Source organism: Leuresthes tenuis, unplaced genomic scaffold (genome assembly GCF_036924035.1).
Source record: "Leuresthes tenuis unplaced genomic scaffold, fLeuTen1.0.hap1 SCAF_16, whole genome shotgun sequence".
NCBI lineage: Eukaryota > Metazoa > Chordata > Actinopteri > Atheriniformes > Atherinopsidae > Leuresthes > Leuresthes tenuis.
This window is the reverse complement of record NW_027325370.1, coordinates 13,261,883-13,286,265: the sequence shown is the minus strand read 5'-3', so window position 1 is coordinate 13,286,265 and position 24,383 is coordinate 13,261,883. Positions and strand designations below refer to the sequence as shown.

General features: G+C 39.0%; 1 protein-coding gene across 3 annotated transcripts; it reads left to right on the top strand.

Moving 5' to 3' along the window:
* On the top strand, positions 1-23,120 carry LOC140272237 (oxysterol-binding protein-related protein 2-like). 3 transcript variants are annotated; one of them, XM_072367608.1, is made up of 14 exons: positions 1-101; positions 10,393-10,741; positions 13,538-13,664; positions 14,270-14,345; positions 14,709-14,843; positions 15,121-15,218; positions 15,322-15,504; positions 15,584-15,691; positions 16,394-16,483; positions 16,789-16,909; positions 17,365-17,490; positions 17,754-17,877; positions 18,251-18,341; positions 19,299-23,120. In XM_072367608.1, the coding sequence occupies exons 2-14, from the start codon at positions 10,705-10,707 to the stop codon at positions 19,399-19,401; spliced, it is 1,419 nt and encodes a 472-aa protein (XP_072223709.1). In that variant the 5' UTR covers positions 1-101; positions 10,393-10,704; the 3' UTR covers positions 19,402-23,120. The 3 variants fall into 3 exon arrangements, with proteins under 3 accessions (XP_072223709.1, XP_072223710.1, XP_072223711.1); XM_072367609.1 differs by lacking the exon at positions 1-101 and adding an exon at positions 5,343-5,463; XM_072367610.1 differs by lacking the exon at positions 1-101 and adding an exon at positions 7,680-7,805.
* The last annotated feature ends 1,263 nt before the right edge of the window (positions 23,121-24,383 follow it).

The window sequence follows — 24,383 nt, the reverse complement described above, 5'->3', positions numbered from 1 at the left end:
GCCAGCGGCTTCCGCTTCTGTGTCAAGACAAGGCTTCACACTAAATTTCTTCCCATATGCGCTGGACTTGCCAAAACATTCACACTTCACACACAGCCAAGGTAAGATAACAGATTTGGTTATATTTTTCCTACGGTCTCCTGTTTTATTTTCAGTGTGGCAAATTTAGCTTAGCCTTTATTGTATAAAGAATGTTGCTAGCTATGCTAGTTAGCCACCTTTTTTTTGTAGCCCGCCCGCTTACTGTATTGCTTGCTGTCAAAAAGCTCCTAGAGCTCCAGTGAGAGTCGGGACTGCCACCTTGATGGTGTGTTGTTCAGGACAAACAGTCTCCCATATGTATATGTGAAGTCTGTTTTTAAAATAGACATTGTTGCTGTTATTAATTACGTTTTACTTTGGCAAGCGAGAACAACTGCTAGACTGTGTTTACCAGCAAGTAAACAGTTTAAGGTAGCAAATTCAGGATGGATCCTCTGAGTTAGACGTTGGAGTTGTTGGTTGTATGCTATAAATCAAGGTCTATTATATGGGATTTTTTTTTTACTAGTTGCTAACGCAGGCAGCACTTTTAAAATGATTGGTAAAGACAGTCAAACAATGTAAAGCGTAATGTCAGGGAGACCAAAAATGCAGATGGAAGGAAGAGAAGTGTGTAATCCTTCAAATATCCTGCTGTAAGATTCACCCGTAGCAGCATCACTTTATCTCAGGTATGAAACAGATTAAAGTCACCTATTGTCACGTTTAACTGCTCAGAAAACATAAGGAATGTACCCCTGCCTGTTTGACTTCTCACTGCCTCCATCACCCTCTCCATCTGACTCACAGGGCAGACCAAACAAAGCCTTGTCTTTAAGCTGGGTTTACTATCGGTCATTGACACACCGGTTTGCACTGACACAGTAGTGTTTTCATCTGCCCACCCAGATAGATACTTCCTCTGAGGCAGACGCTGTACTGCTGTATGGTTGTGTGACGGATAACTTGCAGACGGATAACTTAAGTCAACATTTGAGAATAATCTTTTGCACTTTGATGAGTAATCAGTGTTTTAAAGCTACATTTAAAATTCAGCAATGAATTGACATTAAACTGCACAGTTGGAATTGTTTTTATCACATTTAGAAAATAACCCTTGTTTTGTTGTTGTACCAAAGCAGATGATTATCTAAACATGAATAAATTCAATGTATGTTTTAGTAGGCAAATGTTTAAATACATGGGTCTTATGTAGTAAATATGGGAGAAAAGGTTAATGCATTCCTACAGGATATTTCATCATGAAATGTGTGGAACTCACATTTTAAAGCATTTAGATGATGAATATTGCCAAATGAAAACAAATCAAAAAACTATTTATTGTTACATTGCATGAGACACTAGACTGTTCTCTCTGGAATTTCAGTTGCTATCATTTTGTTTTGTCTCTTCCTCCCTAAGGTGCCCTAATTACCTCCACAGTTAGTTGCTATGGGGATGGTCTCCATTTGAAAGAGATGCATCAGTCTGTACCAGTGAATTTCCCTCCTCTCACCACAACAGCAGTGTGAGGCAATTACGCATAGACTTATTATGGGAGATTGTCTGTCAAATTCAATGGTTGTCTAGTTGAGTGTTCTTGTTACTCCAAGGGATAATTCAGTTGTGCAATTGTATTTCTGAGATCTATGGTCAAATTTAAGGGAACAGGAAAACAGTGTTGCAAGGCATGTCCTGAAAGCCAAGTTTCAACACTGCCGAGAGGAGTGTTGCAGCAGCGACGGGACCAACACATGCAGAAGTAGTTACAACCCCAGTTGCTACATTTGAATTTGAAATATTTCTGCTAATTTATTGATAGCTGAGGGAAATATAATCCCTTCAGGTAGGGTAGGGATCAGGTACAGCACAAAACATATGATATAAAGATGCTTATTTGGCTCGAAGGTCAGTTTTTCTTAAACAAATGACCTGTTTTTTTTTTAGTTTTTTTTTTTTTTTAATGTGTATCGGTGTTGCTCTCTGTTGCACCTTGGCTAAAAAGGCAAAGTTTAAGCTAATGCTGGTCTAGGCAACAGAGATATTACTGTATGTTTGTGATAGAATAAGGTAGCTAATCAGCCGCCTCTCTTACACACAGCCTTGTATTGTTTTGCTCAGCTTTTATTGGCGTAATGTCATAGGAAGTTCAGGTTGGTCAGCAAGGACAAACTATGAGAACAAGGCTATATCATTATATCAGCATACTGTCAGTACGAGCTAGTATTCTGATAATGGGTAATTGGATATTGCTCCCTGCAGTGTTTACGATCTCAGCAATGTTTTATTATTTCAACAATTAATCAAACACAGATCTCAAACCTTATTCTCAGCATAGAAGTACTGTTGTAGCCTTAAAACATTACTGCTTTCTAACTAATTTAGATTGACATGAAACAGTATAGTTTACACATAAAGGGGAACCACTACAGTTGTTGCTGAAATTGACTGTTCTCTTTATTAGCCATTCTGTTTGGGCTGTAATGTGCTGACTGCAAGACGGGTGACCATCAAGCTTGTTTTTCATTTTGTTCTCTATTTTGTCTTTCCTGCCTTTGTTTACTTGCCTTTGTCTTACTAGTGAGGACGACTGTTGTCAGTCTGCAAGTCAGAAGAGTAATTTATCTGCCAAAGCTGCACACACTGACTGAAAGGCTGTCAGGAATTTTAAGTTAGTTTGTAAGGACAGTAAGGTTGTTGTTGATAATTTTCAGTTTATTAATCTGGTCTCTCTGAGGTGAAAACAAAATAAACAAATTAAAACAAACAAAAAAAAAAAGGTTAAATCTTAAAATAGATTAAATGTATTTTCCCACACACAGGCTGGCTGGACCTCCACAACACTTCAGCTCAGAAGTCATAACCCAGAAAAAATACATTTCCCCATACGAGTGATTCTCAAAACGAAATTATTGTAAATGGTGATGAAAGTGAAACCGGCTTTTTTTTTGCTGTCGTTGCATGTTTTCTATGATCTCAGGAATGTTGCTGTGTTTGGGTTAAAGGGTCGACACATTTAAGACGTTTCAAGGTATGATGCTGAACAGGCTTTGAATCTGTACACACTGGAGCCCACTTACGTGTATTAGGTTATGTATTATGTGTTTGTGTATGTATTTATTTATTTGAATGGATTCCACTGAGCAGTAGGTGATGTAGCAGGTGGTGCTGCAGGTCCCCTCCTCAGATCACAGCAGCAGTTGTCGGCTGCTGTCTGAGGTCAGTGAATGTACTTTACAAGGTTAGTCTTGTGATTGAGGTTGAGTGAATCTGATTTCATACTTTAATAAAAAGTCATTTGTCTCTTTTGGTCTTGTGATGTGAATCATTTCCCTGTCCGCAGGCAGTGCTGATACGACTTATTACTAAAGATTATATTCTAATATATTTTAATGGATTAATGGAAATGTACTATATTATATTATTTGATATGATATTTTCTGTATACATTACAAAGTTGAGCAAGCTGTTGTAATCTGCTGCACAGATTTAGCTTTAGTTTACTTCTAACTGTGTACATAGTGCACAATCCTATAACACTCACATCTCCATAGCAACTCTAGCCTCTAAAGTCAGTTACTGGATCACTTCTTCTTCTTCTTCTTTTTTTATTATTTGCACAAACGAATGCACCAACAGCACCCACAGCAAAATGCTGCTCTTTTTGAACTCGGTCTCACACAGTGGTCTGTCTATGCTTCACATTCCTCCTGTTGTCTCTCAGGCTGCATTCACATTCTGTTTCATTGTCACAGATTGGCAGATAAAACACATCCCCCCCTCCTCCTAATCTTAATCATCTATCTTTGACCTGAATATCTTGCTTTGCTCGAGACTTGTTGAATGACACCGCAACGATATTGTCAACAAAGAGCACTTTGACAGTTTTGGATTTTGACCGCTATAAAATGTGTAGCAGATTTTATGAAAGTCATTTCATTGTATTGTGTTTGCTTTTGTGCGTGATGCTATACATTTGGGACTTTTTGGTCAAAGTCCCATGAGCAAAATAGCCTCAAGAACTGAATTGGACACAATCAATATAAAGCTCCTTTCTTTAAAAAAAATCCCATGCTAATTCAGTTTTCTCTGCATCTTTAGAACGATGAACTGACAAAAGATTACAAGCGAAACAACCGGCAGTCGTTGTTCTTTGTAATTTATGCAAATATGTAACGTTTGAATGTTTGAAAGCAGAAGAAGAACAGAAGACTGAAAACTTGAGTCAAGATGCAGTAAAACATTTAGCAAATTTTAGCTAGCTTACAGATTTTAATGCATATTTTTTGTATATATTTTTTTCAAGATAATCACGAGGTTTACGAGTTTTAAAGATCCCGTGAAACAGCTGGCAGAGAGCTAATATTTTACACATCCAAACATGCTTATAAAAACAGGAGCAGGAGGCCTATGTCTGCTCTGATTGGTTAGTTCTCGTGGTCTCCTCATGTCCCTCCCACATTTCTACATGAGCTTTATTTAAATGAAAAATTTTCAAAAAGCAGTTACACTGATGCAGAATTAGTATACACCCTCGATGCAGGATGGGTCATCAACATGGCAGATTGTTTTAACGGGAAATTACAAACTCACAATATGTTTAATATTACACACAGAAGTACTTATTTCCCCAATTACTGGTGTAGAACAAAACGTGTCATTTAAAAACATTTGATAGAGTAACAATAAAGCCCTGTGATGGACTGGTTAGGGTGCAACTGCCTCTAATCAGAGCTTGGTAAGTCTCCAGCAACCCTGAATTGAATGAAGGCGGCTCTAGAAAATGGGTGGATGGGAAATTACAAGAAATTGTTGTTCATTGTTCTATTGTTGATGCACATAACTAGTTTGTTACAGTGTCGGTGTCTCAAGACGTGAGTAACATCCAGCTCTAAAGATTCATCCGAATGGGTCTTGGCCTTCCTTAGGTTACACCTTGAGAACAGTAACTCCAGTCCAAACAAGAAATTAGTGGAAAGTATTAATTGTCCATTTTGAGAAGACACAGGTCTGGTCAGATGGGATTTACTCAGATGAAACAAACTAGTTACTGAGCACCACTGTTCCTACATCTGCTATTAAAATAGTGAAGTATTTAGTTTCTTTTCCTTCATTTTGTGCACTTCCACTTAACTCCTAAATTGTTCACTGTGTTTGGTTACATTAAAAGTCTATTTCTACTTTTCTTTTCTTGTTCCTTTAATTGTTGGCCACAGTGTTTGTGTGTGAAATTGACTTCAGGTATGCGTTTCGCGGTCTACAGAGGTGTGTCACGTGTTGAAGTAGACGTGTAGAGGTGTGAGTCTGTATCAGTACCAGGCTTCGTTTTGCTCAGCAACACTTCCTCTCCCTTTCTGTCGTTGCCCCTGTGGCTTTGGATGTTTTTGTCGGCTCTCGGAGGACCGCAGAAGACAAAGACTCATCGACCCAACGTGTATCTTGGTAGGTCAGTCGAAAAAAAAAAAAAATAAATAACCACAGATTGTTTCATATCTTTGTTTTTAAGTGTCGATATGCGCTCTGATGCTGCCTCTGTCTTGAATAACACTCATGGAGCAAATGTAGTGCCTTTATCTTGTATGAGAGTTACATTTAAGCAACATATTTCCACACGTGAAAAATCAAATCAAATGGAATTATAACCACTATGATACATTTAATTTCATCTGCACTTTCCTGGTGACACGAACAGAAGATGAACTAAATCAACTAGATCCGGATGCCATGTGTTAGTTAATTTGTGTTGATGAATTGTGTGCAGGACTCCCACCATTAACAAAAAGTTAAATTTTTTGTATTTTCTAAGGCAGCACTGCTTTAGCCTTCTCTTTTTTATTTCTACATTAGAGGAAGAAGGCCAGCCCACATTGAGGCAATCGGTGATAAGCTATTGTCCCAAAATGGTTGTCCCAGAGAGGAGAGTGGTTGTGTGTGTATGGTGCCATGTCTGTCATGGTTACATAATGGCTCACCGCCGTCTGGAACAGAGTGAGTGGTATGATCTGGGATTCTGTTGCAGCCAATCAGAAAGCTTGTCTCTAGGTCTGTCGGTATGTGTGAAGCTGCTTAATTTGTCTGCACAGTCATGGAATACAAAAGTTGTACTTTTTCTCGAGATGACCTCACAATGAATGCATTTTCTCATGTGCTCTTCTGTAAGCCAATCTTTTAATGTGTCTGCTCTTAATGGGAGAGTGACAACATCGTGCCTCCTGTTGCTTCATGGAAAAAAAGAATTGTTGAGGGAGTTTTAAGGCGTGGGTTCGCCTCATAGCTTAGAGCATGTTTGGAAATGCTTTAAACTGGCTCTAATACAGCTGCAGGCTGGATACTGGGGGAATTCCTCTATGCTCTTGTAGGATGCATAGTATTTTCATTAGAGTATGTAGAACACCTGACATCCGTAGATGGCATTTCAGTGTCAGAACCATGTCTGAACATTGCATTAAAACAATAATACAATTGTGTTATTGATTACATTCTTTGTCACCATAAGTTTTCCCAATGTTTTTTGTCCTCTTTTTATCAGCAAAGTTAGCAGGGGTGGTAGTGGTGGGCAGGTGTTAATGCTACACAGCTGTTCATCTCATGATGTTATGAGTGGATCCTACAGTTCAGCACCAGGAGGGTTGTAAATTATGACATCCAAAGTGGTGAAGCTGCAATAACACATGCAAATCTAATTTTCAGCCATGTTTGCTCTATTGATGCATGTCCAAGGAGACAAAATGGCGTTTTGTCCTCAGTGCTACTGCTGGGAATAAAATTTATCTCTGCTTTCAAGGTAACATTTTCAAGCCTAGAAATAACATCTTAGATCTAGTGACAAGCCAGCATAACTTCACCTGTCTTTCTCTTGGGTTTCACCTTCACCTGATATGACAACCGTGAAAATATTTGCAGCAAAGTAAAAAATCACTAACATAAAGAGCAGGGCACTCATTTGTGGCCTAATTAAATAATGGTTGTCCAAACCTGAGGACTTTCTCTGGCTCTGAAGACACTATAAGTATTGGACAAAAACCATTTGAGAGGTTCAACATTCAAATTTCAATATAAATCATCGAGTAAAAGTAAAAGTTCCTCCAGTTTCTAAAGGGAGACGCACGCGTCAAACCTGTCTGTTTCATCAGGTTTGAATGGATTAAAATGGCATTTGTACTGAATCACTGATGCACACAAAAGATGTGTGAGAAGGGTTATCACAGCCTAAAATTTGGCCGTGTCTCATCCCACTCTTCCCGCCTCAGACTTTTTACATTTTAGATAATCTTGATTCTGAAATTTGATGGCGAAATCAGTCCCTAGTTTTTGTGATTGTGAAGCTACAGGAAATATCAGGTTTTATTACGTTGATGCCTTGGTTAGATATCATCTGCAGTCAACTCCCTCTTTGCAATCTCTTTAGTCTATGTTTGTGTTTGAAGTAGTTTGTGAATGCGTTTGTTTTTTTCATGGTTTCTTGTGATTTTAATAGCTCCAGTGCCACAACCAAGAAGAAGCAGAGATGGGACCCTGCATTTGCTGTTCAGGATATTTTGGAATAGTTTGAATAGTTGCTTATCTTCCATTCTGTTGACCTTATCGATCGCAGATGCTGAGACCAAAGTTCGTTTTTGTGCTGAAGGCGTTAACTATCTCAGGCAAAGGTGAAGTTCACGCACCATGTTGAACAAAGGCAGAGTAACAGGAAAGGAAAGGGAGATCAGTCAGTGTTTCCTACCTGGTTCAGTTGCTCACTCTCTGAATTTAACAACGTTATGAAATCAGTTGTCAGGCAAGAGGTATGTAAAGATTTTCTAATGCAAACTACAGGTTTTGTCTTTCTTGGACCCGGTTAGTCTTTCATTAGAAAAAAGTATATTTTGGCACGGAAAAGTGTTCACACTCTTCGATGGCTGCTGCTTTTATTTAAAAATTAATAGTATTTATTTTTATTAAATGTTGTCCTAATACCATACTTTCTAATTTATGATGATGATAATTCCAGTGTTGGCCTTTAAAATCTGACCAAAGGCAGCTTTTCAGGAAAATGACCTTGTATCAGCTGTTAAGCACGGTGGTGGGAATGTTATGCCTTTGGGTTTGCTTTGTCCTCAGTGAGTGGGCAGCTTGCTGAAGCTTTGTTTAATCCATATAACAATGGAAAACACTCTGCAGGAGACGTGATTAATGGCGAAAATCACAAAACTGAGAGAAAGAAAATGGCTCGGACAAAGAATAAAGACTGACCACTGTCAGAATCATTTTAAGCTTAACAAAAACAATGCTGAAACAATACAGTGGGCTTATCATAAAAGAATTACTCTAGCCATTCACTATAGGACGACATAAAAGTTTTCAGCATGTAGGCAGCATTAACGTTAGCATTGAATTTGATCAGATTGATAATCTTTCCAAGTTCAGGAACCTTCAGATTCTATCGCGCACTAGCAACACACTGACTACTAAACTAGTCTGTGAACAGCACTGTGGAGCAACTACGTGTCAATTGTTCGACTACAGCCTGTGTGGCCATCAGCAATCTCATACGTTCAAGGTAGATTTATCACAGACAAACTATTTTGACTTGAATTTCATTCACTCGGCTGTAGACTGTTTACTAATGAGCTCACCACAAATGTCCAGTATGTTGTCATGGTAGATGTGTTTGTTTTGCCTTGTTTCTATGCTGTAACCATTAACCCTATTTCTGCTACCTGTTCTTCTGCCTGTTTGAATATGCTTACTTGTATTTTGCGCACCATAAGGCTCACCTGATTATAAAGCGCACCCTCAATTATGGGGTCCATTTCTGTACTTGACCCATACATAAGGTGCACCTGATTATAAGGCCTACGTATTACATAATGTTCTCTGATTGGTTTATCGCTGCCAGCACACGTAGTGTATGTATTACGTCCCCGTGTCAGCGGGAACTGGTCCGACGGTCAAGGACAACATCGTCTGTTGTTTTTACACTTATAAACTTACAAACTACACATCGGTCTGCATCGCCCATCTCAGACTGAAGAACAGACTCACTGGGACATGGGCAAAAGCTTTAATGATGACACGATTCAATCGCTAAGAGAGAGCTTTATTTCTCACCTGATAAAAGAATAACAAATTGTCCGAACATCAGTGTCTGTAAAACTGTGACAGTTTCCTAAAGCCCAAGTGGATTTTAAAATGTCTTGTCTAAAGCATGCAGAATAGCTGCTGAGAGCAAAAATGCGATTGTAATTTATTGATATCTTTATTTCATGAATGATTAACACCTTACTTTTCCGTGTGATCTTGTTCAGTACAGTGCGTCACTTTCACCCATAAACTCTGTCTCAGAGGGGATCAAATTTTGCTCGTCTTAATATGTCAAATATGTTTTTTCACACAAATGCATTTGCAGTCCAGATAAGCTCAAGTCTTAATGTTTGGAGCCCATGTGTGAAATAAGATAAAGTGGATGAAGAACTTGATTTCGCTTTGTTGTGTTAGAGGAGACCTTAGCTGCGGGTTGGTGTCTAAGCAACTATTGAGCACCTGCTACAAGCCGTGAGTCAACATGAGTCAACAGTTGTTGTATTTGCACGGTGGGCTGTGTCATCTTCATGAAGACTTTCCCCGCTAAATGTGTTTTCTATTAATAAGATCAGGCATGATGGACTGCAGTGTTAAGAGAAATGGTGATTAAAATATGTCTTGCCAAGAATTATGTTCTGTCTTTGCTAAAAATATAGCAAAATATCATTTGCTGCCTTTGAAGTGAAATGTCTCCTTCCTCCAAGCATTTTATCAGTGACTATTTGACACTCATTGATCTGTTAGCCTTGTTTGATTGTATTGTGTTATGGAGTTCCAGCCTTTTTTTTTTTCACCCTCACTGATGGTAATCTGGTCACCTTCACTTACTGTAAAGCCATCAGAATGTGAAAGTTTGGTCATAAGTCCATCGAAATATATAGTTGGTTTTGATTTTGAGAATTGTAGCACATTAGGGGTTTCGAGTTGAAACTTTGTGGAGCTAACGCACCAAACTGGGGATAACAAAGAGCCAGAATGACTGTGACAGTGGCGTCCTAATTATGTAACGACTGGACTAGAAAACTGTCTGTTTGCACTCATTGGTGCATGATGGACAAGACTGTTGCTCAGACAGATCAAGCAGATATTCACCTTGGGCTGAAAAGCTGGGGATGACCTTCAGCATTTTGTGTCATTAGAAATTTTACCAATGCATTACAGTACAGTAAAGAGCTCTACAGTAGTCTAAAACCTTTGATTTCAAAGTTATTCATGTCAGTGATGCTTCAGAAAAGGAAAGCAGTAATGGTGTTCCCTCGTTAAGCATTCATTCATTGTGGTAATGATTTTATTTTTTTGTCTCTACAGGTAACTAATTTTCTTGGATCAACAACACTAAAGACACTGAACTCTCAAGTTGCGGCCGTCTTCTTGCTGTCTGATAACTGAGACTGACAGGTGTCAGTGTTCTGAGGTCATACCATCTGCCATAAATCAACGTCAGCCTGACTTTGGGACGCTCTTAATATCCAGAACATTTCCTGCCCTGGTGACACTCCAGAGGGGACCCTGTTCCACAGGTCTCCCTTCAGAAGAACTCTGTTGCACCACCACCATAAGGAACATGTGCTAGAAGTTGAACATCTGTCCTAAACCACTGGCTGGCTTTGACTGTAGAAGATGAGCAATGAGGAGGAGTTTTACGACGCCGTCACTGGTGGGTGCTCAGTGTGTGTTTGTCCTTATCATTTCTCCCTCCAACATCCTGACATGTTGGCTTCTAGCAGATGAAGATGATTTTAAGTGGTCTTTCTCAGAGAAAAGGAGAAAGAGCTGGAGTTGCAGAGCTTGACTAAAGCCCATGATGTCAAATTGGCTTCTTTATATCATAACAATCGTCCATAACATAACATTTTTCTCCATTTATAGTGATATTGACTTAAACAGTTATTATCAGTATAGTTGAAAGGTTATTTTTCTCTCGATGCATAGTCCGATTGATTGTTTTAACCCTAGAATCAGTGCTCCAAGCACACCAAAATGCAGCCCAAAATGTTCCTCCTCCTGATTAAACGGTGACGTATGGCAGCAGTCTTAGATGGGTATATATCCTGTTTGTTCAGGTCTGTTTTTAAGGTTTCCGTGGTGTTTTTTACTCTGCTTTTCTGTCCACTGTCTAATTTTATGAGGGAATTTCCTCAAATTTTGAAAGTTGCACTTGGTCTCACGCATAAACTGATTAGACTTTGGTAGTCAGAGGGCTTTTGGAAGTGAATGCATCAATTGTGACGATATTTCACATCAATACTTAATGGGGGGAAAAGTATGAATTGATGACTTTTTATATATCCAAGTAGTCAGAGCTCAGCTTCTTTGACATCGTTGTGTTCTGAAATAACACTTTTTGTGGCTGTCATTCAACACCATAACTGAGTAAAATGATGAGTAAGATGTTTGTTTTTTTTAGGGCATACAACCCCAATGCAGTAATTCAAGTCGTCTCTATTATTGAAGTATAATACCATCCGTTGGAATCTAATCTGTCTCCGTCCGATGATCAGTTGAATTATTCAGAGGGCATCTGTCTCGCTGTCATGATCAGTTATACCTATGACACCTGGAGCAGTGTTGTCTTCATGTCATTGTATTGTTTTTGCAAAAATAACAAATGGACAGAAGAAGATGCAGTTGCCTTCAGAATAATTAGTTTGAGATTAAGTGCTCAATTACAACATGAGATTTGTGTTTATTATTATTTTTTGACTTGATTAATCAGGGAAAGGGGCGGTGATGAAGTGGGTTTGTGTCAGCTTGGTGGCGTTTGCCACAGAATCAGCGCTTGGACAACTTTGTTTGATATCTTATGTTGAGAAACACAATAAACTGGTTCATGGAGGGATGTGAGCCTTCACCAACACTCCTGCGACCTGCTTTGTCTTACTACTGAGAGATTAAACAACCTTTTTGTGAGAATAAAGTCTGGTCATGTTGTGAATAGTAATGTTGGGGATAGATGGATAGCTGTTGGTACACGATGTAATGTAGACAGTATTGTACAAATGTTATGCGTAACAGCAGGGTTTCCAGCTTCTTTGCATTTAAGATTTTTCAGTGTTCTTGTTTGTAACCCAGATTTGGGTTGACAACAACGATTGACTTCACCGTTTTGTGCGTTTATTGGAACTTGTGTCCAGGTTGTGGAATATTGCTCAGTGTTTTATTGCTGTTTGTTCCTGGTTGTTGTTTCCATGCAGATAGTTATCTAAATTTAGGCAAATGGTTTCCCTGTGCTTTCATTTTTTTCTAAGCCAGAAATGTTGACTTTCGTTTGGTCGGCTCATGTCAGTTTTCTTGTCTGGTGCACGTTCACGCCTCCTCAGTTGCTTTATAGCAGCTGCAGAGAACAGACGACGCTTTCAACCTCTCAACGGCGTGTGTTAGAAAAAGGTGTGGAAAGTATTTCAGGCGTAACTCGATAGCCTAATCTTAAGTTTCACCTGCACCCTGTGACTCAAGTTTCTCAAGCTTTGTGATTGGTTCATACTTTTGTGTGTACATCACAAAAGGGTGTGGAAGCTCTACTTCCCGTCACTTTAACGTTAATAATGGTAGAAAATATTCTTTTTTTAATTTCTGAAAGCTTGCTGCGTGTCAGAGTTTAGTACAATATAATGTGGTTGTTGGGTTGTTTTCTGGGTGAGCTGTGCTTGGTAGCTGGTTTTAAAGATTGATGAAGAAATGTAGTTAAGTTGGTTGAGGTGTATATTTTCCCTCGACTGCACACGCTGCTTTAGTCATAATGTAGGAGAAAGTGTTTTGAATGACATTGATTGCAGGCGTGACATGAATTCTTGGACATGAATGCACACCTTGCATCTTTTGACATACTACTGACAGCCGAGAGGGTGTGTAACCTGACGAATGTCCTCTTTAAACTGAGGTTTTCTCTAACTCCACCCTGCAGCCTAATTTTAGGTGTACAGTAGATCAACAGTTACAGAGACATTCTGTTCAGTCACAAGCGAGTTCAGTAAATAAATGAGTAAATAAATCTGACCTGAACAAAAATAGCTATTTGAATGCGACTTTATCCAAAGGCCATATGTGGTTTTTGCAGTACGGATATCCGTTATGGTTTTATATGATTGCAATATGGCAATTTATTGTTAGTCTTTTCTGCTTTATATCCTCAGCTTTGGAATCATGAATATGAATTAGGAAATTGCTTTGAAATTGACCCACTGCTGTTCCTGTGAAGAGATTAGTTTGTGTAAACTGTTGTAGACGATCAATAAAATTTGCCAGTCAAACCCAAGCAAAACGTTCCTGATGCAAAGCCGTATGCAAATGCTAGGTTGTCCACAATGGTCTACTGTTGCAAATAAAACCTCTGGAATTTAGTCCAAAGTCAGCTGCAAGCAAACTGGGAACTTTTTAACCTGTTCATTTTCACATCTGCGCAGAATATTGGCTGTGTGTTTGTGCAATAAATTCAGTTTTTCTCATCCTCCAGGCCTTGATTCAGATGAGTCGTACGAGGGCGTGTCGGAGGCCAGTTTCAAAGATGCACAACTGTTTGATTGCAGCAGTCAGAAAAACAATGGATCAGTACCACAAGAGAATGGCATCAAGAAGCACAGGTACAACTGCATTCCTGCAGCACATTCCATCTATTGTGTGTATCTGCATGATGTCCTTTACAGAAACATTTTGGGCCACAGCCTTTACTTGGCAAGACTGAGGTGATGTGATTTGTTTTTATAATTTGCAGACTTTCGTGGTGTTGTTTTATTGCCACGTATGATTAAAAATGTCAGAAAACTCATGACCTTTCCATTTCAGTCATTCAACCTGTACTGCAGTTCACATTGCTTTACTTTGAGTGGGATTTTCAGCACCTACAGAAACACAATTTATGTTTGCGTTTTATCATTTAAAAGTTAGCCTAAGAGAAAAGAGAGGAAATCGTGGGAGCAGTTTTTGTTACTGTCAGAGTAACATTTGGCTTATGCTGCCAATTGGCTTTTGTTTATCTGGGATGTACTACAGAGAGGAAAATAACCGCTCGAGATAAGAGAGACATGGTTCTGGTTCACATTAGAATATTGGGAGTGAACTGTTTCCTTCTATAGAATTTGCCATGTCTTATTTACATCCGTGGTGCTTCTAACAAACCTGACAAACTACACGATCCTCTTATCAACAACCTTATGGGTTTGTCTTTATCTCTTCTCTCTCATTTCAGGACATCTTTACCTGTGCCCATGTTTTCCAGAAATACAGTCAGTGTCTGGGGTATCCTAAAGAAATGTATCGGGCTGGTAAGGGCATGCTGGTCTTTACAAAACAAGCGTTTATTTTCTAAACATACAGTAAAGAATGGCATCAATAGTCCACTGTTAAAAACAGTATGCGGCTTCAGTCTTGATGTGTAACTTTGATGCTTTTGCTGCGGATGATTCATTCAATATAATGATTCATGCACCTATACACCATGACAACTGCTTATTTTGTTGTCCATTTGGAGCTTTTTGTGATTCTTAGCATTGAGCATGTGAAAAAAACAGCAATAGAATCAAGCAAGCTTTGAGAGGCTGCCAGTGGACCTTACTGTACAATATCTGGAATTACGACAAACATACAAGATAAAGTCACTTATAAATTATGATTTTTGCTTTTTGCAGGAACTGTCCAAGATCACAATGCCGATCGTCTTCAATGAGCCTCTGAGCTTCCTGCAGAGGATCACAGAATACATGGAACACACTTACCTCATCAACAGAGCCTGCTCACTGTCCGACTCCATAGAACGCATGCAGGTCAGAGGGGCACACGCTGACTTTTACTGCATATACGCACTTTGCTTCAATCTTTTTACAAATTCTGTATGAACAATTTTTAATTTGTTTCATGAACTAACATATGAAACATTATTATTATTATTATTTTGACTGCTCTTTTCTTTAGTTTGTGGCAGGTTTTGTATTTAAACACTAGATCACTAAAACGCTGTTCTATTTATCAAATAACCTGCAGATTTACTGTAAGTAACCACACTCACTCATGCGAGCATGACCTGTACTTGTTTGTTTCTAGGCAGTAGCTGCTTTTGCTGTGTCAGCAGTTGCTTCTCAGTGGGACAGAACTGGAAAACCCTTCAACCCTCTGCTTGGAGAGACCTATGAACTTATCAGGTACACACCCACCCACACACACACACACGTACGTCTTTTCTCAAGGTCATCTTGTGTTCGTAATGAATTCTCCTAACATGTTGTTCTCCCTGGCCTTCTACAGAGAGGAACAGGGTTTCCGGCTGGTATCAGAGCAGGTATCCCATCATCCTCCTGTCAGTGCCTTCCATGCAGAGAGCCTGGCCGGGGACTTTGTCTTTCACGGCTCCATCTACCCTAAACTCAAGTTCTGGGGCAAGAGTGTTGAGGCAGAGCCTAAAGGAACTATCACACTAGAGTTGCTCAAGTAAGTCACTGAAATGCTGGCGCCTTCCTCAACACATTTTCTTCCTTCTTTTCTTACCTCTGCCTTTCTCTTTCATCAGGCACAATGAAGCGTACACATGGAGTAACCCGTACTGCTGTGTACACAACATCATCATGGGCAAACTATGGATAGAGCAGTATGGCACAGTGGAAATAATCAACCATAGGTATGTGAGCCACACATGCATTATAGTTTTTTTGTTTGTATAGGTATCTAGTCACCAACACACACAGTAAATATAAACTGACGCAATTATTTATAATTAATAGAACAACGTTCACATGTGAGACATGCCTTCTGTGCAGTACAGTTGGGCTCCAGTGTGTCACACTGACTTGCACTCATGAACTTTCACAATTTGGATCCCTCCTTATGAAAATGAACCACCTTCGGGTTCAAATGAAGCTCAGTAAAGCAGACAAATGTGCTCTCACAGAGCTTTTCAGCAGTCCTGTCATGTGCCCTCCTTTACTCTTTCCCAGTGTTTACACTGATACTTGAGACATCCACTCGTTTTACGCTCTTTGTGGATTCTCAGGCAAACAACCACTGTTGGCCTGTATTTGTTCAGAAAGGCTCGGCGAAGCCTGTGTTATCCTGGTGTTCGCGTCGCTGTGTGTCATATTCACACAGTGGCACAGATTCACACCAGGTGCCGTTAAGCAGTTTCTCAATGTTCTCAATGTTGTTGTTGCACTAAGTGGATAAATACCCACACAACGCCAGGGTTTCAAGACAGTTTTATCTAAACAAAGAAATATACTTTACTTTTACCTTGTGTTTGGTTCACTTTGATTCATTTAAAACTCAGAAAGTGAAGAGATCTTTTTCTTCTGTCCTTTTTTTTTTTTCTTTTTAAATCCCGCAGCACTGGAGAAAAGTGTGTCTTGAATTTCAAGCCATGTGGGATGTTTGGCAAGGAACTGCACAAAGTAGAGGGATACATCCAAGACAAGAGGTTAGACATTGCTGTCGTCCTGAAACATTACCTTCAGAATGAATTTAGTAATTTTCTCTTAAAGCATTTAAAGGTTTGATAGTTGCTGTACTTATTTGCTTCTTTTCATTTTCCATGCTCTTACCTCCTCTCTCCATCTATTCATCTTTATTCTCTTTTCTTCTTTTTCTTGATCAACAATTTCTTTGTTTCTTCTTTTCATTGTTTTCTCTTCAATCTCCTCCCCATTTTTTTGTGTTTTCTCTATTTTTCTTACATTTTCCTACCTCTTCCTCTTCCTCGGTCTCTTCCATCTCTCTGTCCAGTAAGAAGAAGCTCCTTGTTATCTATGGGAAATGGACGGAGTGCATGTGGAGTGTCGACCCTCAAGCCTACGAGGCCCACAAGAAGTCAGAGAAGAAAGGAGATAACAAGAAACAAAAACATGTGAGAATAACTGTGAACTGCTGTTTTTCAAGGTAGCTTTAGCTGTACATTACTGAAAAGGATTGCCTATTAACCAGGTTTTGAATATTATCGAGTCTACTAACTTTGGATTAAGTCCTATTCTGTCTTGATTTTTGTTTATTTTTTGTTGGTGTCCTCAGCTTTCTGTGTTCTTATCCAGGTAATCCAACATGCTTGTGTAGACTAGTGCTGTTATTAATTGTTTCAATCTGCTTATTTGTATGTAGTGAAGTATAATAACTGGAAATCCTTTACTAAAAGTTTGGAAATGTAACTGATATAAGACGGATCACGATAGACTGGAATTGTAAATGTTGGTAGATGTTGTTTGTAAGACATACGTTCCACAAAGAGATCCAGTTCGCCTCTGAGCATGCTGTTGTGTAATATTTTTTTAGTATACGACTAGTTACAGTGAGTTATATCATTCCCAGGATGAACATGATGGAGCAGAGAACGATGATGCAGACGACATGCCCGAAGTCCAAGAGACAGTCTCTGTCGTACCGGGAAGCACTCTGTTGTGGAGGATAGACTCCAGACCAGCTAACTCTGCCATGGTTCGAACATGAAATGCACACATATGACCTTGAATAAACACATACAGGTGTAAATTACACCCACAATAAGTCAACAAGTGCCATAAAGTAAAACTGGTTTTCTGTCACATGTCATTCTTTTATTTTTAGCCACTTAAAATAAATACTGATAAAGTGTTTTTAACATGAAAAATGATTTCATGTCATTCTGGGTTTGGGTTCGTGTTTAAGCAAAGGCAAGCACACACACTCGGTTGCCCATATTCCCTCTCTTCCTTCCTCAGATGTATAACTTCACAAACTTTGCGATGTCTCTGAATGAGCTGCAGCCTGGTATGGAAGCCATCTTGCCCCACACAGACTGTCGCTTCAGGCCTGACATCAGAGCCATGGAGAATGGCAACATGGGTAATTTATTTAAAGGTCTTATCAGGATTTGATGCGTCTAAGCTGCTTGTTTACCAAAAACGGCCTGCGGAAAACACTCTTGGAGACTATTAATAGTTATTTGTTGCCGTAATGCTGCTCTTCTGCTGCCAAATAAAACCTCAAACATCTCAACCCGTTTTCTCCTGGCAGACGGAGAGCAAGACACTGCTGCCACCTGCTGCTTGATAGCTGCAGTGTTCTCTTGCGTGATCTTGAATTAATTCAGTGATCCAAATGTTTACAGAAAGAGCCGAATGAATGAAACATTTACCTTAGAACAGGTCTGCCTAAGTTGATGCATGGATAATTGGTCAAATGTACACACCTTGTGACTTTCTTTGCTGTTGTGCAGATGAGGCCAGCAAGGAGAAGGACAGACTGGAGGTGAAACAGAGAGCTGCCAGAAAGGAGAGAGCCAAGCACGACGACGAGTGGTCAACTAGGTGACAAACACACTCTTTTACAGGCAAACAAACTGCCTATGCTCTCCAATATTCACCCAGGATCAGATGATTGTGTCTCAACATACTGTTGTGACCTCTACATTAAGCTGTGATGGAAGCTTTAAAACATGAGATGGATCATGCTAAAGTAACACTGAAATTGTGGATCAGGCTTCCTCTGTTTTCATGTTTGATTCAGTCAGAGCTAAAACCATCCGATCTGAGTTTCTTTAGAGCACAGATGCATCAACATTGCTATCAACTGTGATTTTGTTCATTTAATATGACACTACCACTAACATCAGTTTACTTGACAACATATTCATGTGTGAAGCAGGATTTGAGGCTTAGCAAGGGGACTTCAGGATGAGCTCTGGGAATGTTTCTGTAGCCTGAAACAGAGCTGATTATTCTAAAGTTTGGTCTAAAGTTTGGACTTTTAATAATAATAATTAAAAATAAAAATAAATTAATTTAATTAATAATTGGAGTCAGTATTATTTATTTTGTCTTTATTAAAATCACAAGTTTAAAATATCTCATTGTTGTTCTCAGTGTATCATACTTACCATATTACATCAGATTGTGTCTATATGTTCATCTTCATGTCCACATCTATCTTAAAATGTTTTAGAAACTAATTAAAATGTTCATCTTCAACTTAACCCTTTTTATGTAGCAATTTAGAACCTGGGGTAATAGAATCATAGAAGAAACTTGGAAAAAGTCCACTCACTGGTTTGAATCAATCAGAATCTCAATCTAAAGAAAAGAAAACATTAACAGATGATGCCTGGGGAAAAAAAAACAAAAAACATTCTTTACATGATAAAATTATTGTAATCATAAATTAGGGAGATTCTACAAAGAAAACAGCAAGACACTCCTGAAAAACAAGTACAAACGTGTTTTTAAAGGATATGGAAATCAGTTGTCGCTTAATCTGTTTTTGTTTAGGTGGTTCCAGGCGGGCTCCAACCCATACACCAGCTCCCAGGACTGGATCTACTCCGGTGGCTACTTCAACAGGAACTACCGGGGTCTGCCAGATATCTACTGAGGGCATCCTCGCCTTCATCTCCTCCTCCTCCTCCTTGTCTCTAACCTGAAATTATCTTGCTGTCACGGTGTAAAGAGGAACAATAAGAATCCATACAGCCACCTTTGCTCCCATCTTCATCTCAGAGCCTTAATCGTCATCCTAAACTCACTGACAAACACAGCACAGATTGGAAAGACTTAAAAGGAAACCAAATCCCCGCGGTAGATCTGACCGTCTTCACGTCAGTCTTATTCTCAACATCTTGGGTGATTTTTACCTCCTAACTACCAGCAAGCATCTTGCATCTCTCTGACCAAGCACTATATCGAGCACAATAATCATATTATTCATGGCCAATCCCAGCAGCAGAGAGCTGGCAAGTCTTAACGCCCAGGACTCACAGGTCCAGTCTGAATGTTTAGGGTCTTTGCAATCAAACTCCTCTCTTGAACTTATGGCGTACCTCTGGGCGGTTGCTCATGTGTTGTAAATGAATAAATATGAGTAAAAACAACATTAACTAAGACGTAATGCGTCACGATGATGGATTTATGTTCATGAACAGAAGTTGAAACCCAGTCAACGAGGAAATCAGGGATGTGAATGTTCCTTTGACTGAAGACGGATTTTGTGGAAGCTTATTTTGTTTAGGAAACTCTGAAAGACTCAAAAAACTTAAAGTTAAATAGAGGTGACATGTTACTCTTTAAGGAACAAATGTATATGTGCTTAATGTTGGTTAAATTCATGAGGACAAATCGAATGCAGGGATGAGCTGATCGGTATTGTCATGTCATAACCCTTAAACATAACCTGTTACTTTTCTATTAACATTCATGTCACAAATGATCAGTCGGTATAAATCAGAACGACTTCTAATGGATGTTTCATTGGGCAGCAGAGCCTGGAGCTTCAGTGTGTAAACAAAGCAAAAAAAAAAAGCGAAATAACTTAATTTTTAACAATCAGAAGAAAATATTGCAATATGAATTAATTTTGTGTAGGTTTGTGAAAGAAAAAGTACTTCTGACCCTCAGTTTAAAGCCATCAAACTCCAGTATGGGTCATTATTGAGATTTTTTGACAATTCAAACAGGCTTCACATACGAGCAAAACGTCTAATGTTTCATCTTTGAGTGATTACATATTATCTTTGAGGCCTGAGAAACGGAGAAAGTCTCTGGATTGACAAAGAATGAGAAGACGTTTGCGTCCGCATCCAGATCAGAAGTCATATTTAAGCAGTAGTCTTCTTTAATTGCAACACAAGCTTGATTACTGAAATATACACCTGCTAAATTAGAAATAGATTTTTTTCAAGAAAAGGTTGAAAGTTTATCAGCTGCGTGTACGTCAGATCCGGGAAACCTGAATGAAACTCATCCCTGACTGGTTTTCACATCTTATGTAGATAACTGCCAGATTAGACACAAACCTTTGTTTGAGTTGAACTAAGTAAGAATAATTTAAAAATCAAAGTAAAAGAAAAATATATATGTGGAAGGTGTGAATGTGTGTGTGAATATGTACACTTAAAGACGCACTAATCACAGGAGGAAATATGTTTTTTGTGTGTGTAAATGAGGGCAAAAGTGGACTTAAAAAAGATATAATTGTATAATTGTTCACCTCATTATCAGCATTGATGAAAAAGGAAGACGATATAATGCAACATGCAGCTGTAGACATTCAGCCCAGTATCAGGGTTGGATTAATGAATGGGGCCTCCAGGCCACTGAGGTCAGGGGGCTCTCATCTGAAGGAGGGGGAAAAAAAACCTCACCAACAGACAACTTTGGAGACGGATAATAACTACACACAAGACCGTCACAATGATTGTAGTCTTCTTTCTTTTTCAGTCTGCATCCAGCTACTGTATACAAGTGTCTGCCTTGGGGTTCATCGTGTCATTGATGTGTTTATTCTTGCAGTCAATTGGATCGGCTGAAAGACAAAAAAGACTTTCCATTGTTCAGAGCTCCCAGCCTGCACAGAGACCACATTCAGCATGACCTTGCCTCTCCATAAGTCTCGAATCATATTGAGATTGACACCAAAAAGAAAAAGAGCCACAAAATAATGATTAAATGCTGCAGCTATCGAGTACTAGTTTCATTCCAGCTGAGCAGGACTTCATTTCCATTCAGTCTTGTAGATGAAGACCTGAACTGTGATGGTTGTCAAAGATCAGACAGATGTAGATGATGGACAAAACTGATTTTATGTTGAGGTCTTGCCTTATTGGAATTGATTTAGTGTGATGATTGAAATGATATTGATGGACTAAATATTACTTCATACATTCCACAAAATGGAGCTTCAAACATAAACGAGATCAGTATCTGTTGCTGTGCTTGCGTTAAAACGGATAAAATCTAAAGAATCTTTTTCACGTGGCCCTTCCATGTTTTCATTAGGATTTAAATTGAGGTTAAAATCTCACCCGTTGCCGCTGGTGAAAATCAGATTATTTTTTTACACCAACTTTTCACTGTGACTGTGAGAAACTTTTTGCTCCCCTTCAAGCGACCATGGAATTTGGATGTGCTCCGACACTTCTCCCGCGTCAGACTGGCGGTGATGCTGCCCTGATGTTCCCAAACCTTTTTTCATTCGCAGTTTGAAAACACATTTCCGTCAGTGCATTTGGACTTTAGTTTGCAAAAAGCAACGCTATGCAACGTTTGCACATCTACATGAGCAGCATGCGTCTGTCCTGTTATTGTACATTTGCTTTATATTCACATACATCTTTAGCTCCTCGCTTTGATTAGTGTCATGTATTTCTAAATGTTTGTTTTCATATATTTCAGAGAATGGAAGACATTGGCAGCGTGTTGAACCATTTGGCACTACAACTAGCCATGTTGTAACTTTCACTTGTCTGTTCTCGTGTCATGATCAGTGCCTGGACTTGTCAGTTTCCTTTTTTATTCATGTGTATTATTTATGATGTTTAAGGTTTTATGATATGATCAACTGGTCGTTTTTTTTCCCTGCTTTTGTAGCTTAAAAACACAATCAATTCTGAACAGTTTTATAGAGTGTGTCTAATGAGGATGTGAAGCAAACATAGTTAACCAGTGAAACTTGTTGACTGTGACTGGTGCATCAGTCTGGTTTACCAGCCAGTGCATTATGTTGGTTGGCAGACCTTCTTTCTGATAATTTTCGTCCTATTTGGAATATGTTTGGTCCCTTAAATTCACAAATAGAATCTAGAATCTCATTATGGTAACGCTAGAAAATTAGAGTCACTATTTTGTTCAAGATGTTGTTAAAAAGCTTCTCTACAAACACTACTCACTGGAGGGTTGAATCCAGCACTGGTTTAAATGTTGCAGCTGTAAATAAATACGAATGGGAACTAATTTTAGTCAGCATAAACAAACATCAGTAACGGTTCAGGCCCTACACATTACACCACTTACGCTTTTGTCACTAGTCCTAGGCTTTATGTTGCTTTGAGTGTTGGTTTTCTGTTGAATTTTATTTCTCCTGGACTGTGTTGTCAATGTTCTATATGTGTATAAGTGCTGCACAGCAGTAATCACAAGTGAAATGGCATATTATTTTCTGCAATTGATTTATTTTTATAGTATTTAAACAGTTTTTGGTGAGAACATTGTACCAGATGTCTTATTTTATGGTGAGGGGCTGTAAGGGGTTCCATACTACGGACAGCTCGGTAGATTAATGAATGGGGGAAATGGCTACTAATAAAATTCTAATTTCAACTTTTGATTATGTCTTCATTACATAAAATTCAACAGTATATTCCTGCTGCGTTAAACAGGATGAATGAACATGCAAGCTTTAATAATTTGGTGACTACGGCTATAAAATTGGAACTATAATGGGAATTATATTGATTTCCCATTGGTTGTGTTTATGGCTCATATTGTGTACCTTAAATGCAAATCTTCAATGGATGCATAGGAACTTGCTCTGGGTACAAAGATTTTAACGTGATGTGTAACAATAGAGAATTCTTCGAAGGTTTTTGATTTGTTGAATTTTTAATTAGCACATAACAACATTAAGTGTTTCAATAGGCCATTACAATATTTCTCTGACCTGTTGCCAGTTTTTTCTGCTTACAGAAAGTTTCAAAGATCAGTTTTCCTACATATACCACCACAGGGCAGCTCCAACTGCAAACAAGGTCAAGTTTGGCCTCCTCTGTTCTGAATCTGTCATCCATTGGGTTAAATTGCCGTGAGTTGTTTCCCCAGTGAGGACTTATTTTGTTGACACCATGATAAATCATCAATGAAGAGTTGGAATGCACAGGTGAGACGAGCAGAAACTGCATAATTTAATTTTAATTGCACTGGTGGGAGGTGGAGGGGAGGACGACTCTGACTGCCTCCAGAATACTGGTTGTTTTTCTTTATCTGAGGCTGGAAATGCTGAGTTAGGTTGCCATCAAACGCAGCCAAAGAGAGTTTTCAAAAACAGAGTTGTGTGTATTGAATTTATGACCCGCAGTAGACAGCAGGGCAGGGCACCCTGTTGAGAATCAAAAGGCTTTCACAATGGGTGAGCTATAGGCAAAAACTAGTCACAACAGGTGACAACAGTCTACCAGTTGAGCAATATTTTCACCATCTTAAACAACTCAAACCTCTGAAATGTCATCGTGGTTTGAGAGGGAGAGCTTTCACAACAGCTGTACAAGCTTCCACAAAAGTCCTGGTTGCTACACCGTATGGCAACATGGACCAAATTACACAGACTTTTACCTTGTAACGATTACAGAGGGAAAAAAGTTAGCTCTTCTGGTGGCCTCTTTATAGAAGAGCTTTTAGCTTTAGCTTGCCTTTTAGGAAAACTTTTGAGTCTTCATCTTCTTTGTCGTAGTATACAAGCACAGGAGCACAATCGAGTTATTGACTAAAGTATGTCTGACACATCTATGCTGAGGATCCAGTGAGTCAACATTCAAGACATCCTGCTGTGCTCTCTGTGGGAGATCATTGTGCATGTGAGCATAGACC

Coding starts and splice junctions, on each gene's coding strand:
- LOC140272237 (XM_072367608.1), top strand. CDS start 10,705: ATGAGCAATGAGGAGGAGTTTTACGACGCCGTCACTG. Junction 14,844..15,120: donor ACTCCATAGAACGCATGCAG/GTCAGAGGGGCA, acceptor GTTTGTTTCTAG/GCAGTAGCTGCTTTTGCTGT. Junction 15,505..15,583: donor ATCACACTAGAGTTGCTCAA/GTAAGTCACTGA, acceptor CTCTTTCATCAG/GCACAATGAAGCGTACACAT.